Raw genomic sequence first — 16,365 nt, 5'->3', positions numbered from 1 at the left:
GGCAAAACCAAATGAGTCTGAATACTGTCAGAGGGACTCATTCCAGCTTCTTGTCAGATATTTGCATCTATTCTTTTCCTAGACAGTTCACTTATATTATGGTGCAGGGAAGATAATTTTCTTAAAGAGCCTCAGCAGACATTCCTGTTTAGTATAAAGGATGCAATTAAGCCACTTAGCTAATTTAAAGTTCCTAAATTAACTTAAATATAAGTTAAGTTATATTAACAGGGGGAGGGATAGCTCAGTGGTTTGAGCATTGACCTGCTAAACCCAGGGTTGTGAATTTAATCCTTGAGGGGGCCAATTAGGGATCTGGGGCAAATCTGTCAGGGATGGTACTTGCTCCTGCCATGAGGGCAGGGAACTGGACTCAATGACCTCTCAAGGTCCCTTCCAGTTCTATGAGATATGTATGTATGTATATGTATATCTCCATATAAAGCATTGGTGGATAGAAAATAAAATAGATCATGACGTAGTTTAATCTCTTGGGTTCTCCTTTGAATGAAATGAGAGAAGTCAGGCAAAATACTGGTTCAGTTCTGAATCAGAAAGTTAGCATAACATAGAGACCCTCCCAAGATTTTATTTTTTCCCATGGCTATTTTATACTCCCCCTGGAAGTTGCATTATATTTGCTAATAGCACGCTTTTTTCACTCCTCTGCTTGGTCAACCATCCCATTTTCACAATACCTTCTCTACTGCTGATAAATTGCCATGGCATCCTGCCTACCTACCAGCCTGCGATCCTTCAGTTCAGACAGGTCCCACACGTTGAGCCATGCCTCCTACATGAGGGACAGTGCCATGATCGATGATACGGTCATAATACCCAGCCACCAGGTAAGAGCTTTCCCTTTATCTCATTGATCAATTGTACAATAAGCATGTACTTTAAATATTCCGTTTTGGAAACATGAAAAGGAATCACTCTATAGATGCTGTTAACTATGTGATGTATGTGTGCTGCCATGTGAATTATACCATGAATGTGTCTAATTTCAAATGACTATTAAATTAACTAGCTTCTTATTTAATACTATATTTTGCACTAGCCAGAAATGTGTGAATATATCTCAGAATGTGTCTTTATAATGCTTTCTATTGTATCTGATTTTTGAGCAACATTAATAGGCACTGGCTCAAATATTCAGTTGCTATAAATAAAATCAAAGGAGTTTTACTGATCTATATGAGCTGTGGAGCTGGTTCACTATTCAGAGAGGATTTTTGAAGAAACTGTGAAGTGAGTTAAAGAGCTGTCAATCTGGTAACTCCCAGTATTCCTGTTCAGTGGGGCCAGTAATATTTGTGGTTGCTTTGAAAAAGCACAAGGTATTTCAATAAGATGCTTGTAATATTTTGATGTTGTTATTACTTATTTTTAGTTGTTGCCTTTTTTAAAGTTTTCATCATTTTCAGCCCTGCTATGCAAAAATAATTCTTACTTATGGTTTGTTTGGCTCATTTCTTTTTAAATATGAAAATACAAATTAAAGGCTTGTTTGGTTTTTTTGCATGCCCAGGTATCAACTCTGGCCAAGGAAGCCGAAAGGAATTCATATCGCTTAAGCTGGGGCACTGAAAACTTAGACAACGTGGCTCTTTCTTCCAGCCCTATTCATTCAGGGTGAGTATCTTAATCCACGGATTTATACTGTGACAGAGAAAGAGTGAAAATAACTGAGGTCCCAGCTGCTTCAGCTAATGCTTAACTTGGAGTTAGTTTTTACTTCATTGCAGCCTAGTATTTAAAATAACTTGTTATAACCATTCAAATTCAGTCAGTCAGAAGAATATGAATATGAGCCTGGTCCATTGACCAATGAATTAATTTTCATTGACTTCAGAAGCTTTGAATCAGGCTTTATATGAGGGATTTTGACCAATTACTATTGATACCCTCCCCCCAAAATCTTGGGTTTAATGGAGAGAAAAAGCATATCATGCCTCTCTTAGTTACTTTAATAATGGAGAACCAGGGCCTGGTTCAGCCATATGATGAGCCCCATTTGTGACGTCGTTTGATATCAGTGGGAGCTGGGCAACCTTGATCCCACAGCATCTCCCTTGACCGAATGAAATTGCAAGGGAGTGAGTGAAGGGAGGCTAAGTAAACTGTGCAAGGGCTTTTTGCAATTATAAAAAATTATACCCTAAAACAGCAATATGTAGTGAAAGACGTGAAAAAAAATCACCAGTGCTACAACCATAATCTTCAAAGTCTGTTTCTTCTAATGAGGATGATCTTTCTAATAAATAAAGTGAATAGTGGTTGTGTGATGCCAACATGAAGTTATGTTTATTGCTAATCAATGAATGTTCTCCAGTTAATGTTCAAGCAGCCTTATGAATGTTTTAGTTTACACATTCCTGACCAGTTGCCTTCAGCTATCTCTACAACTGGATTACTTGTTGTTATCGTTTCCTTTTTAGCTCTAGTTTGGTGAAATGTGACCATGCCTGGTCAAATCAGTGTTTATAAATGTTATCCTTTATGGGGGAAAAAATTGTGGGATTGTTTGCTTATTTGTATTTTGGGATAAAAAATAAGTAACTCTGAATACTTGTATCTGGAGAGTGTGTGTGTCAAGGTTTATATTTTAAAATAATAACTCTACTAATTGGTGCCAAATAAGTACAGTTCTTTTTTCCAGAGGGCGTATATTAGTTTTCACTACACTCTACTTGGACTGTCCAATGATTGTAGGTCATAAGTTATTTATTTTTATAAGAGTGATTTCATATTCTCTGTAGCTTGATCATTTCACATTTTCATTTAAAGATTAATAATAGATTCCTTAGATATTTTATGTGACCAAGTTTGAGTTCCAGGTTCAAGCAATTACAAATAATAGAAGCAACTGCTTCTATAAAATCATGAGGGAAATAATCATATTTAACAAAAGACAGAGGGAATGTTTGGTATTACTATTCTGGTTTTGAATTTAAAATGTTAATATACCAATAAAATACTCAAAGATGCTTCTACGACCAGAATCAACCCTTGAAAAAAGTTCTGTGAAAATGTATTCTTACCTTCCATTGACTTATCAGAAGCATTACCTTATCTTCTGTATGTTAAATGGAAACACTGGATTAAATCATAGTGTTTAAAAAATGAAGTAAATTTGAAACTCTACTATACTTTTCTCTAGTAATGTTTGTTTAATTATTGCATGTTACTTTGTTGGAACATTAAAAATACATTTAGCATTTACATTATTTTCCCACTACCCTGAAGTCATTATCAGACTCTCGTGAGCTATCATGATGCTACAATATATAGTTTTCAAATACTACAGGGTTATGTTTAAATCACTAAAGAAAACTTTTTGTTTGACATTGTAAAGGTGTTTTGTAAGCATTGACTGTGGTTGTTTAAAGCCTGAGGCTTTGTTCCAAGATACCACAAGAAGAAAGACAAAACACTGGAAATGTGGTTTGACTAGGCTATAACCTTGTCCAATGCAGATTATTCCTCCTTTGTAATCTATTCTCCTTCCCCTCCCTCCCTTCTATATTGTTAACATGGCTTCAAGTGCTGGGACGTTACCACTCTCCTCTCTTATGAGGATTAAGGGGGTGCAGAGAGAGGTTAACTTCTTGTTAAGGGCATATCTACACTGCAGTGTTATTTCAAAATGACTCATGCTATTTTGAAATAACAGAGTGCACATCTATACAGCAATAATTTTGAAATAACAGGCTTCTCAATCTGACTTCTATAAGCCTCATTTCACAAAGAGTAAGGGAAATAGAAGGAAGAGTGTTCTTCCTTCGACTTCTTGCTGTTCAGACAGCATCGAAAGCCAAGTTAAGGTACTTCAACTTCAGCTATGCAATTAATTCAACTTTAGACTGAAGTGTAGATGTATCCTAAGAGACCCATTGTAGTTTACCAGGAAATTGGACCCCTATTGACAAACATTTTCACTGGATACCTTTCAAGTTGTGATGATCTGAATCTTAAAACTTAGCCTACCCACCACATCCCTGGGCTGCAGTGAGGAAAACAAAAACAAAAAACCCCAAAACACCCTCCCACAAAAAAGCCCACCCTCCATAATTCCATCTGTCTCACTTCCCAGACTAATGCTTCTGAATTCTGAAAAGGTGATTAGAAGGCAGCCCACACAGTCCTAAAAAACCCCCAGCTGCAGGCAGGGTGTAGAATGGTACACAGGAGTCAATAAGTTTACATTGTAGCCAGTATAGCAAGTCTGTCTAGCCAGCTCTCCTCAAAATGAGAGGCTCAGAGCTCAAAAAAAGGAGAGGAAAAGGAGTGCGGGGAATCAGTTAAAGAGCAAAAGATTTTTTCCCCTGCTGGCCCATATAAAGCATCTCACAACTTAGGCTGTGGCAGTTGGGTGTGTATTTTAACCCTATCTGTCTTTTTATAGGCTCATTAATGATATGAGCGAAGAACAATAAAAGAAAGGTTAGATATTCTGGAAACAAGAAAACTCCCTCCTCCTATGGAAGCTGACTCCCCAGTAGTGTGCAATAATTTAGTATAGAACATTACCCTCATATTTTGCTTTATTGGAAATGCCAGAGAATATTCTAAGTTTTTGGAATAACCCTAAGGTTTTGGCCAGATCTCTCTCAACAGTTTTCATCATACATCTTACACTGACTTTGTAATCTCATTGTGAAGGGGCACAATGTTTTCATTGGGTTGGAAAGTAAAACACTGAATTTGAAGAGCGCTTTCCATTTGAAGTTTTTGGGTATTGCTGGGCAATAGCACATTCTTATATATTTTTAAATCTATCAGGTGTGGTTTGTAGCATTGAATGCAACTTGTATGGTTTGAATGGTACAGTACATATGCAAATTTGTTACTTTGTATGTGTTTTGGTGACATGCAAGCAACTTCAGATTCCATTAACTCTTCCGAATAATGTGACTACCAGAAATTTTCACTATAAATGTGTATTTAATAGTTCTTCAAGTGCTTGCTCATATCCATTCAGTGTTGGTGTGTAGGCTCTTCACATGCACTCGTGCTGGATGATTTTCCCGTAGCAGTAACCACAGGGGAGCTGGAATAGCGGCACATGCCACACTGTACAGGATACATCCGGTCCTCTCCACCCTCAGTTCCTCCTTGCTGTCAGTGATGGTGCTTGGAACCTGCTCTCCTCAGCATTAGCTGTCATGCCTTTTCTAGTTGTTGGTCTCTTTTTTTCCCTATTAATAGTTCCCATTGTTAGTCAAACTTAAAAAACAACGATTAATGATTAATGATTAGTGATTAATGATTAGGGGTTGGAACGGGTCCCATATGAGGAGAGGCTAAAGAGACTGGGACTTTTCAGTTTAGAAGAGAGGAGACTGAGGGGGGATATGATAGAGGTCTATAAAATCATGAGTGGTGTGGAGAAGGCGGATAAAGAAAAGTTATTTATTAGTTCCCATAATAGAAGAACTAGAGGACACCAAATGAAATTAATGGGTAGCAGGTTTAAAACTAATAAAAGGAAGTTCTTCTTCACACAGCGTGTTGTCAACCTGTGGAACTCCTTGCCAGAGGAGGCGGTGAAGGCTAGGACTATAATAGAGTTTAAAGAGAAGCTGGATAAATTCATGGAGGTTAGGTCCATAAAAGGCTATTAGCCAGGGGATAAAATGGTGTCCTTGGCCTCTGTCAGAGGCTGGAGAGGGATGGCAGGAGACAAATCGCTTGATCATTGTCTTTGGTCAACCCTCTCTGGGGCACCTGGTGCTGGCCACTGTCGGTAGACAGGATACTGGGCTAGATGGACCTTTGGTCTGACCCAGTACGGCCGTTCTTATGTTCTCATGTTCTTATAACGAATAGTCTGGTAGCATTTTAAAGACTAACAAAATATGTAGATGGTTTATTGTTACCAGTTACCTAGATTGTGCAGGTTCCATAGGGACGTAGCTTCAGGTTGAGGCATGCCCCGTTCCACAGACTTCAAGTCGTATTGCAGTTGCAACTGGGCCCATGCAAGTGAGTGACCACCACTGACTATTTGCAGTACTTAGGAGAGGCATGTATTAGTGATAAGTACTACATTTGAAAATCTTTTAGCCTGGGACCAAAAAGGAGGGGGCCATTCATCTCAAGGCTTTCCTAATGGAATCTGCATTAGCTCCAGTGCACGAACACTAGGACTCGACACTGAGTACAAGCGTATTGGTGAGCAGCGCTCTGCTGGCGCTGTTGGCCTCCTGGCACACAAGATGACGGTCAGATTCCTGAGGGGTCTTGAGTGGCCCTTACCTCTTATATAACCTCCTGTCCTCAATGGGACCTTAATCTGGTCCTCTCCAGGCTGACTAGACTACCCTTCGATCCCATGGTCGTGTGCTCCCTTCTGCATCTGTCCTGGAAGGTGGCCTTACTGATGGTAATTATGTTGGCTAGGAGGGTCTATAGAGTTGCGTGCCTTGACTTCAGAGCCCCTGTACATTGTCTTCTTTAAAGACAAATTCTGCCTGTGACCATACTTCAACTTCCTTCAAAGGTGTTTTCAGCCTTCCAAATAGGTCAGGGCATCTGTGCGCCCTGCACGTTCACAGGGCCCTCGCTTTCCACATTGACAGAACAAAACGATTCTATAAGTCACCCGAGCTCTTTGTTACATATGCTGAGAGGATGAAGGGGTTCCCAGTATTCACACAACGGATTGCCTATTGGGTAACCCCATGCATTCGACAACCAATGGGTGCCAAGACCCACTCAGTACTCTGCGACCTTTCTTGCCAGTGTTGCAATCGTGGACATTTGTAAGGCTGCAACTTGGTCCTTTGGGCACACCTTTTCCATGCACTGTGTCCTGATGCAACAAGCTCAAGAGGATGCTGCCTTTGGAAGAGCTGTCAGTGAACTCCTCCCACCTCCACAGATGTTGCTTGGACCCTACATTGTATGGACCTGAACAAGCACTCAAAAAAGAAAAGACAGTTACCTGTTTCCGTAACTGGTCTTCTTTGAGATGTGTTGCCCATGTCCATTCAACATCCCGTCCTCCTTCTCCTCTGTTGAAGTTCTTTAGCAAGAAGGAAATGAAAGTAAAGGGAGACATGTGTGCGCCACTCCAGGAGGAGCCTAAGTCGGTTCCCCTACTGGAATTGCTAAGGGAAAATCTTCTGACACCAGTGCATGTGGTTACCTCACACACCTATGTTGAATGGGACATGAGCAACATTTCTTGAAGAACACCAATATATAGGTACATATATATTAAATAGACTGTATGAAAATAGAACACCAATAAATATGTACATGTATATTAAATAGTATGACAACGGAAGTCTGATTGATTAAAAAAACAATCCATATGCATGTGTATCTAGTAAAGCTACACAGGTGCGGTTGTGTTCATGAGTTTACCTTCCTAGAAATCATTACTTCCATTAGTGGGACTGAAACACAACAGAAAATCAGCAGCTGAAATTGACAAATAATTAGAGTTATTATTCTTAGCTGCCTAGCTTCAAAAAAGGAGATTGGATCATTGCTAACAAGGTAAATGAAATAAAAAGTGTTGTATTTTGAATCCCTTACATTGTTTTTCCTAGTGTGATATTCATTTCCCAGAAATGGTTGTGAAACAGGACCTGGCAGGTAGCAGCTTGAGAGTCTTTCTAAATGTACAAAATTAAATGATACCAGAATACTTTTACTAAATACTGGTGCTTTTAAAAAAATTCAGGTGTGTTTCCTTATGGCCAAAGTTCTGCTGATTTCAAAAGAAGGAAATAATGCTGGAGTCATCCATAATAAGAAAATGTCAGAAAAGTGACCATATAATGTATTATCGGGAACATAAATAGTTAGAATAATAAGAAAAAAAATGCAGGGTTACACGTTATGATGTGGGTCCAATTTTCAAGTATGAATACCTGAACAAGACCACAGTATCTTACTTTGGTTTAAGATAATTATTTAGGAGTCCAAATCCCAATTTAGGTATGTGAGTACCAACCTGAACACACCAATTCAGAGCTGGGATTAAGGCACACGTGGAGAGGATCTGATGACATCCCAAATCATTCTAATGTTGCTGTTGTTGTAACCCATGATGTTTGTTTATGCTTATTTTCCTCACTCCCTTTTATTCTCTCCTCATTTACAAGGTGTGAGTGTATATACAGTATATATATACTTAGTTATATCTTTAAGTAAAAAACCTCTTCTGTTTTCTTCTTATATTTCACTTAATCCATTCTTTTTTATGCTAAATGATCTATTCTGTTGCAGCCACTCCTCTCCATGTCTTGATCATGACAACAGCAGGTGAACGACTGCATAATTCTATTAATATGTTGCTTTTTTCCTCCCCCTTCCTTTTTCATCCTTCTCCTTATTTACCTCACTTCAGGATGCTTTAGTGTGCTTGTACTATATGGTGCCGGGGGGGGGATGTCTTCCCACCCTGGGGATGGCAGTTAAACACAGTCCTATTTTTCCCACCATAAAACGTGTCCCTTTTCTCCCAACTGCATTACTCCCAAGAAAAATGCTTGATACATTGTAGGCCCATGGGGTATGTCTACACCAGGAAATTATTTCAAAATAACTTATTTTGAAATAATAACTCCCAAAATAACTATTTTGAAATAAGATTATTCCCCCAGGAATACAGGAGTACAGGTTCGAAATAACAAACTTAATAGTGTGGATACTCTCATTATTTCAAAATGGGGGGGGGCGGTATTTTGAAATAACTCCTAGTGTAGACTATGGATGTAAGCGACTAGTCGACTATCCAATAAGCATAAACTTATGGATATTCGAGTAGTCACTCGACTAGTCACTTCATGCCCCCCCTTACTGCCTCTGTCAGCTCTTACAAGCCAGTTCCCCCCAGCACCGTCTCCGCAGGGAGCAGGGGAGGCAGAGGCTCTCACTATCCCGCTGCCCTCTCCCTTTGAAATGTACAAGAGCTGTGTCCTGAATTGGCTGATAATTATGGATTTTTTGCCTAAGTCATCTTTTTACAAAGACTGTTGTTACAAGAGTTGCTTTGTGGCAAGTGCGCCTTTTTTAGGAGGAGGGCTGCAGCCACATGCATCAGGATACTGCTTGCTCCTCCCCTGCCCCTTATGATCAGCGAGTGAGTGCAGAGTACACAACTTGCGTGCATTCCTCTCTCTCGCAACTGGTGAGGGGAGGGAGTGGAGAAGTGACACAAGCTATCTACTTGCCCTTCGCTCCCTGATCATGAGGGGACAAGGAAGAAGAACAAACAGTGTCCGGTACATGCAGTTGTAGCCCCTCTCCCTTACCTCCAGAAATGGCGCCTGTGCTTTGTGGACTAAAATCTACCTAATATTCAACCCTATTGAAATCAGTGAGGTAGCAGCAGTATAATAAAAGGGTAAAATTGGTTCTATAGTCATAATTCAGTTTGATTTTATTGATTTAAACTGAATCCTTCATGCTGGTGCCAAGTGGCACACTATGCACTGAGCACAGCAAATGATGCAATCCCTACCTGAAGGAGATTATAATCTATTAATAAACTAGGACTGATATATTCATTGCAGATATGTTCCCATCATTTTTTTAAAATGTCACTGTCATGGCAGTTGAAAGATCTTTCAAATTCTCAGATGAATACATTGATTAGGAAAGTAATTTAAAAAAAAATCAATTCACAAAATCATTTTTCAAGGACGAACATCCACAGTCTTGCTCCAGATTAGCATAATAAAACTATTATCATCAGTGAAGGGTGCATTACCGTAAGCAAATTACTGTTGTTTCCTGATGCCTTGCAGCTAGAGCCATGTTTTTTGTCCTCCCAGAGCATATTTTTCCACACTATATATAGCTCAGTTTGGGCCTAATTAACTGCTCATTGAAGAAACTGAAAAGCCTCTCATTGACTTCAGCAGGCATTGGGGATCCGATCCTTGAGTCTTTGAACTTGAACTTTGGATCTGTTTTCCTCTCAAGTTGTAAAATTGCTGAAGCACCCTGATAGAACTATTTGTTCTTTTTTCACACTCTGACTAACTCTGAATGCTGCTATCTCCTTATTTCCCTGTTTCTTATATTAGTTAAGATGACTTAGATAGATTTCCCAAGTGTGTCTATGGTGGATATAGTTCAGTGGTGATTGTTGTTATTGTTTGCTGCTATATGATGAGAAGCATGTGCCTTACTAACTCAATTGAATAATCCTATCTGAACTGAGTGTAAAATGAGGGGATACTGCTTTTGCATTTTCAGTTTTTATGTTAATTTTCACATTAACCAAAGCCTGCTTTAGAAAGACTATTCATGGAGCTGTGCTTGCATGGCTGTTCAAATGGTTCTACAGACAGAGATGTGCAGCTGAGTCCCAACAATCTGGGATTCATTGCTATCTGAAGAGACTGTAACTCTTTGCAAAGCCATTTACAAAACAATGACACTTAGTAAAGCACACAAAAAAGTCTACTCTTCTTCCAGATACAGACCTATCGATTCTTTATGTCCTTTTTATTTCTCTGCTGTAGTTTAAGAGGCCACAGAAGTAGAGTTAATTTACAGGTGATTGTCCTACCAAGAAAATCAGACCAGGAAATAACTTATGGCTTCTTTAGATAAAGGATTAACTTGCAGCAAAATGGACTGTGAATCTACTCTGCACTAGTCTGCCAGGCAGACACTGCTGATGAACACTATCAGTCTCTTACTGTGTTTTTACTCTCCCTGCTTTGAAACTGTTAGTGCATGTCAGCGGGGTCCATGGGGGTAGTTGTTGGCAGCAGGCTAGTGCAGGATAGGTTCACCCCGCAGCTTTCTACAAACTGAATTATCCTATAGACAAATACTTAAGTCACAGCAGAAGGTTCACAAGACAAAGATTCCACATCTCGGCACTTCATATTCCCAAGGTAGATAAGTTGGTCACCAAGCATTTTATATGATCCTTGCAACTGAGACCATAGGAAAGCCCCAAGTTCACAAAGGTTTGGCCTGTTTTATGTGGAAATCTTTGGAGACATCTTGTAAGAGTAATGGGTTTGCTCTCATGCGCCTTAGCCAGGATGACTGGTCTCCCTTTCACCCCAAGTATAGTTGAATTTCAGTGGTGGTAATATGTATATAGTTGGGAATTGTTGTAGTCAAGGGACAGAAATTACATGCAAAAATCCCATTAAGCCCAAAAGATTTTGTATATTACATTCTGTCACATTTGCATGAGCGATGGTGTTTCAAAAAGGTGTGTGCAAAGTTGCATGCAGAAATATGAAGGCTGCATTGAGGCCCTGCAGCGAATCTGGCCAATAAAGCTGGAATGCTTTATTTGCGCTATACAATGACCTCCCCCTAGGAAGTATATAAAAATATCCTTATGGCTTTCAGGCACCTCACATATCAACTCCTTCCATATATAGTTCTAGTCAGTTAGGACCTGCATAGTGTACAAAATTTAGTGATTCAGCCCCTGTGTAAGTGAGGGCAACTCCACTGATATCAATGGACTGAATTTGATTCATTAAATAGAGTGAACATTGGTTGGTCTCATCTGTAACCTTTCTTTCCAGACAGTATATCTCAGCCTCTTCCTGTGGAATACCCACAGTACATCATATTTCTTGAAGAGTGTTTGCTTTTTATCTTCCAATACCTACTAGAACTCTCCCTAAAGAAGAGAATTTCACTATCTTGCCCCGAAACTTCCTTTTCGCTCTCTTTTAGGCCATAACAAGCACTTGACATTTGCTTTCAAGCATGATCATAGAATCATAGAACTGGAAGGGACCTCGAGAGGTCATCGAGTCCAGCCCGCCGCCCTCAAGGCAGGACCAAGCTCCGTCTACACCATCCCTGACAGATGTCTATCTAACCTGTTCTTAAATATCTCCAGAGAGGGAGATTCCACCACCTCCCTTGGCAATTTATTCCAATATTTGACCACCCTGACAGTTAGGAATTTTTTCCTAATGTCCAATCTAAACCTCCCTTGCTGCACTTTAAGCCCATTACTCCTTGTCCTGTCCTCAGAAACCAAGAGGAACAAATTTTCTCCTTCCTCCTTGTGACACCCTTTTAGATATTTGAAAACCGCTATCATGTCCCCCCTTAATCTTCTTTTTTCCAAACTAAACAAGCCCAGTTCATGAAGCCTGGCTTCATAGGTCATGTTCTCTAGACCTTTAATCATTCTTGTCGCTCTTCTCTGTACCCTTTCCAATTTCTCCACATCTTTCTTGAAATGTGGCGCCCAGAACTGGACACAGTACTCCAGCTGAGGCCTAACTAGTGCAGAGTAGAGCGGCAGAATGACTTCACGAGTTTTGCTTACAACACACCTGTTGATACAACCTAGAATCATATTTGCTTTTTTTGCAACAGCATCACACTATTGACTCTCATTCAACTTGTGGTCCACTATGACCCCTAGATCCCTTTCCGCCATGCTCTTTCCTAGACAGTCGCTTCCCATCTTGCATGTATGGAACTGATTGTTCCTTCCTAAGTGGAGCACTTTGCATTTCTCTTTATTAAACTTCATCCTGTTTACCTCTGACCATTTCTTTAACTTGCTAAGGTCATTTTGAATTATGTCCCTATCCTCCAAAGAAGTTGCAACCCCACCCAGTTTGGTATCATCTGCAAACTTAATAAGCGTACTCTCTATCCCAATATCTACATCATTGATGAAGATATTGAACAGTACGGGTCCCAAAACAGATCCTTGCGGAACTCCACTTGTTATCCCTTTGCAGCAGGATTTAGCACCGTTAACAACAACTCTCTGACTACGGTTATCCAGCCAATTATGCACCCACCTTATCTTGGCCCTATCTAAGTTATATTTGCCTAGTTTATCAATAAGAATATCATGCGAGACCGTATCAAATGCCTTACTAAAGTCTAGGTATATGACATCCACCGCTTCTCCCTTATCCACAAGGCTTCTCCCTTATTCACAAGGCGTCCTAAACTTTACACTGGTTGGTCATAGAATCATAGAATACTAGAACTGGAAGGGACCTCGAGAGGTCATTGAGTCCAGTCTCATGCCCCCATGGCAGAACGAAAAACCGTCTAAACCATCCCTGATAGACATTTATCTAACCTACTCTTAAATATCTCCAGAGATGGGGATTCCACAACCTCCCTGGGTAATTTATTCCAGTGTTTAACTACCCTGACAGTTAGGAAGTTTTTCCTAATGTCCACCCTAAACCTCCCTTGCTGCAAGTTTCAGCCCAGTGCTTCTTGTTCTATCCCTGGAGGCCAAGATGAACAAGTTTTCTCCCTCCTCCTTATGACACCCTTTTAGATACCTGAAAGCGGCTATCATGTCCCTGCTCAGTCTTCTCTTTTCTAAACTAAACAAACCCAATTCTTTCAGCCTTCCTCGATAGGTCATGTTCTCTAGACCTTTAATCATTCTTGTTGCTCTTTTCTGGACCCTCTCCAATTTCTCCACATCTTTCTTGAAATGTGGTGCCCAGAACTGGACACAATACTCCAACTGAGGCCTAACCAGCACAGAGTAGAGCGGAAGAATGACTTCTCGTGTCCTGCTCACAACACACTTGTTACTGCATCCCAGAATTATGTTTGCTTTTTTTGCAACAGCGTCACACTGCTGACTCATATTCAGCTTGTGGTCCACTATAACCCCTAGATCCCTTTCTGCTGTACTCCTTCCTAGACAGTCGCTTCCCATTCTGTATGTGTGAAACTGATTGTTCCTTCCTAAGTGGAGCACTTTGCATTTGTCTTTATTAAACTTCATCCTGTTTACCTCAGACCATTTCTCCAATTTGTGCAGATCATTTTGAATTATAACCCTATCCTCCAGATTAGTCGCAACCCCTCCCAGCTTGGTATCATCTGCAAACTTAATAAGCGTACTTTCTATGCCAATATCTAAATAGTTGATGAAGGTATTGAACAGGAGCTGGTCCCAAAACAGATCCCTGCAGAACCCCACTTGTTATACCTTTCCAGCAGGATTGTGAACCGTTAATAACTACTCTCTGAGTACAGTTATCCAGCCAGTTATGCACCCACCTTATAGTAGCCCCATCTAAGTTGTATTTTCCTAGTTTATTGATAAGAATATCATGCAAGACATATCAAACACCTTACCAAAGTCTAGGTATACCACATCCACCACTTCTCCCTTATCCACAAGACTCGTTATCCTATCAAAGAAAGCTATCAGATTGGTTTGACATGATTTGTTCTTTATAAATCCATGCTGGCTGTTCCCTAACACCTTGCCACCTTCCAAGTGTTTACAGATGATTTCCTTAATTACTTGCTCCATTATCTTCCCTGCCATAGAAGTTAAACTAACTAGTCTCTAGTTTCCTGGATTGTTCTTATTTCCCTTTTTATAAATGGGCACTATATTTGCCCTTTTCCAGTCTTCTGGAATCTCTCCTGTCTCCCATGATTTTCCAAAGATGATAGCTAGAGGCTCAGATACCTCCTCGATCAGCTCCTTGAGTATTCTAGGATGCATTTCATCAGGCCCTGGTGACTTGCAGGCATCTAACTTTTCAAGATGATTTTTAACTTGTTCTTTTTTTATTTTATCTTCTAAACCTCCCCCCTTCCCACTAGCATTCACTATTAGGTATTCCTTCAGACTTCTCAGTGAAGACCGAAACAAAGACGTCATTAAGCATCTTTGTCATTTCCAAGTTTCCTGTTACTGTTTCTCCCTCCTCACTGACCAGTGGGCCTACCCTGTCCTTGGTCTTCCTCTTGCTTCTAATGTATTTATAAAAATTCTTCTTGTTTCCCTTTATTTCCGTAGCCAGTTTGAGCTTATTTTGTGCCTTTGCCTTTCTAATCTTGCCACTGCATTCCTGTGTTGTTTGCCTATATTCATTCTTTGTAATGAATTGTCCTACTTTCCTAAATAATTCATTCTTTGTCCTACTTTCCATTTTTTATAGGACTCCTTTTTTATTTTTAGATCATGCAAGATCTCGTGGTTCATCCAAGGTGGTCTTTTGCCATATTTTCTATCTTTCTGATGCAGCAGGATAGCTTGCTTTTGGGCCCTTAACAATGTCCCTTTGAAAAACTGCCAACTCTCCTCAGTTGTTTTTCCCCTCAGTCTTGATTCCCATGCGACCTTACCTATCAGCTCTCTGAGCTTACCAAAATCCGCTTTCCCGAAATCCATTGTCTCTATTTTGCTGTTCTCCCTTCTACCCTTCCTTAGAATTGTGAACTCTGTGATTTCATGATCACTTTCACCCAAGCTGCCTTCCACTTTCAAATTCTCAACTAGTTCCTCCCTATTTGCTAGGATCAAATCTAGAACAGTTTCCCCCCTAGTAGCTTTTTCAACCTTCTCAAATAAAAAGTTGTCTCCAATGCAGTCCAAGAACTTATTGGATAGTCTGTGCCCCGCTGTGTTATTTTCCCAGCATATATCTGGATAGCTGAAGTCCCCCATCACCACCAAATCTTGGGCTTTGGATGATATTGTTAGTTGTTTAAAAAAAGCCTCATCCACTTCTTCCATCTGGGTAGGTGGCCTGTAGTAGACTCCTAGCATGACATCACCCTTGTTTTTAACCCCTTTTAGCCTAACCCAGAGACTCCCAACACTTCCATCTCCTATGTCCATCTTCACCTCACTCCAAGTGTGTTCATTTTTAATATATAAGGCAACACCTCCTCCCTTTTTTCCCTGTCTATCCTTCCTGAGCAAGCTGTACCCTTCCATACAAACATTCCAATCGTGTGTATTATCCCACCAAGTTTCTGTGATGCCAACAAAAGACTCAGTAAACTTTAGGGTCCTCTCTTACCTTTGCTAACCTTCATTTCCAGCTTTTTCTTTAAAAACTTTCCAGAAAATGAAACATAATCAAAAGTTGTCCTTCCTTACCTCCAGGAAAGCTTACCTTCTTTAACACATGTATATTTTGACTTCACTGCGTTAACTCTTGAATTGCTGTCATCTTGAATGAGGACTCAATTAAAGTTCAAATAGAACATCCTCTTCCTTTAAAACTTGGTGTGCAACAGAAATCTTCAACAATACAAAGAGATGTAAAGCTAGAAAATATTCATCCAGTCCATAAATATTGATATAGGTATGTTTCTTTGTGTTTTGTGTGCTCTAGTTTTAGTGATGCAAAAGAAGACATTTCCATCATTCACTTCAGAGACATCTTTCTGAAATAGTTAAAATCTATTATATTATTTGTATTAACTTGACATCATTCATTTTCGTCCCATTGCCCCAGTTGTACCTCCAATGCCATCCTAATACCTCTCCTTTTGGTGTTTTACAATCTTAAAATGAATATAGATGTCTATTATTTCTCCAATATTCGTCAGTTTCTGTAAATTAGGTTATTTATTTTGACCTTTCCCCAGAAATCAGTCTCTCCAAAT

At 39.9% G+C, this 16,365-nt stretch overlaps 1 protein-coding gene across 36 annotated transcripts in view; it reads left to right on the top strand.

The window, feature by feature from the left end:
- The window catches only part of ANK2 (ankyrin 2), a 592,965-nt gene that overhangs the window by 524,931 nt on the left and 51,669 nt on the right, over positions 1–16,365 (top strand). For 23 of the 36 annotated variants that reach the window (XM_075929759.2, XM_075929766.2, XM_075929765.2 and 20 more), the window contains 3 exons: positions 746–848; positions 1,532–1,635; positions 8,245–8,280. In XM_075929759.2, coding sequence (XP_075785874.2) covers positions 746–848; positions 1,532–1,635; positions 8,245–8,280 — 243 coding nt within the window. The remainder of the gene's footprint in view (positions 1–745; positions 849–1,531; positions 1,636–8,244; positions 8,281–16,365) is intronic. The other 13 variants (XM_075929772.2, XM_075929789.2, XM_075929785.2 and 10 more) reach the window with 1 other exon arrangement.

This window comes from Pelodiscus sinensis, chromosome 4, assembly GCF_052426305.1.
Source record: "Pelodiscus sinensis isolate ZL-2025 chromosome 4, ASM5242630v1, whole genome shotgun sequence".
NCBI classification, from domain to species: domain Eukaryota; kingdom Metazoa; phylum Chordata; order Testudines; family Trionychidae; genus Pelodiscus; species Pelodiscus sinensis.
This window is presented reverse-complemented; position numbering and strand designations above follow the sequence as displayed.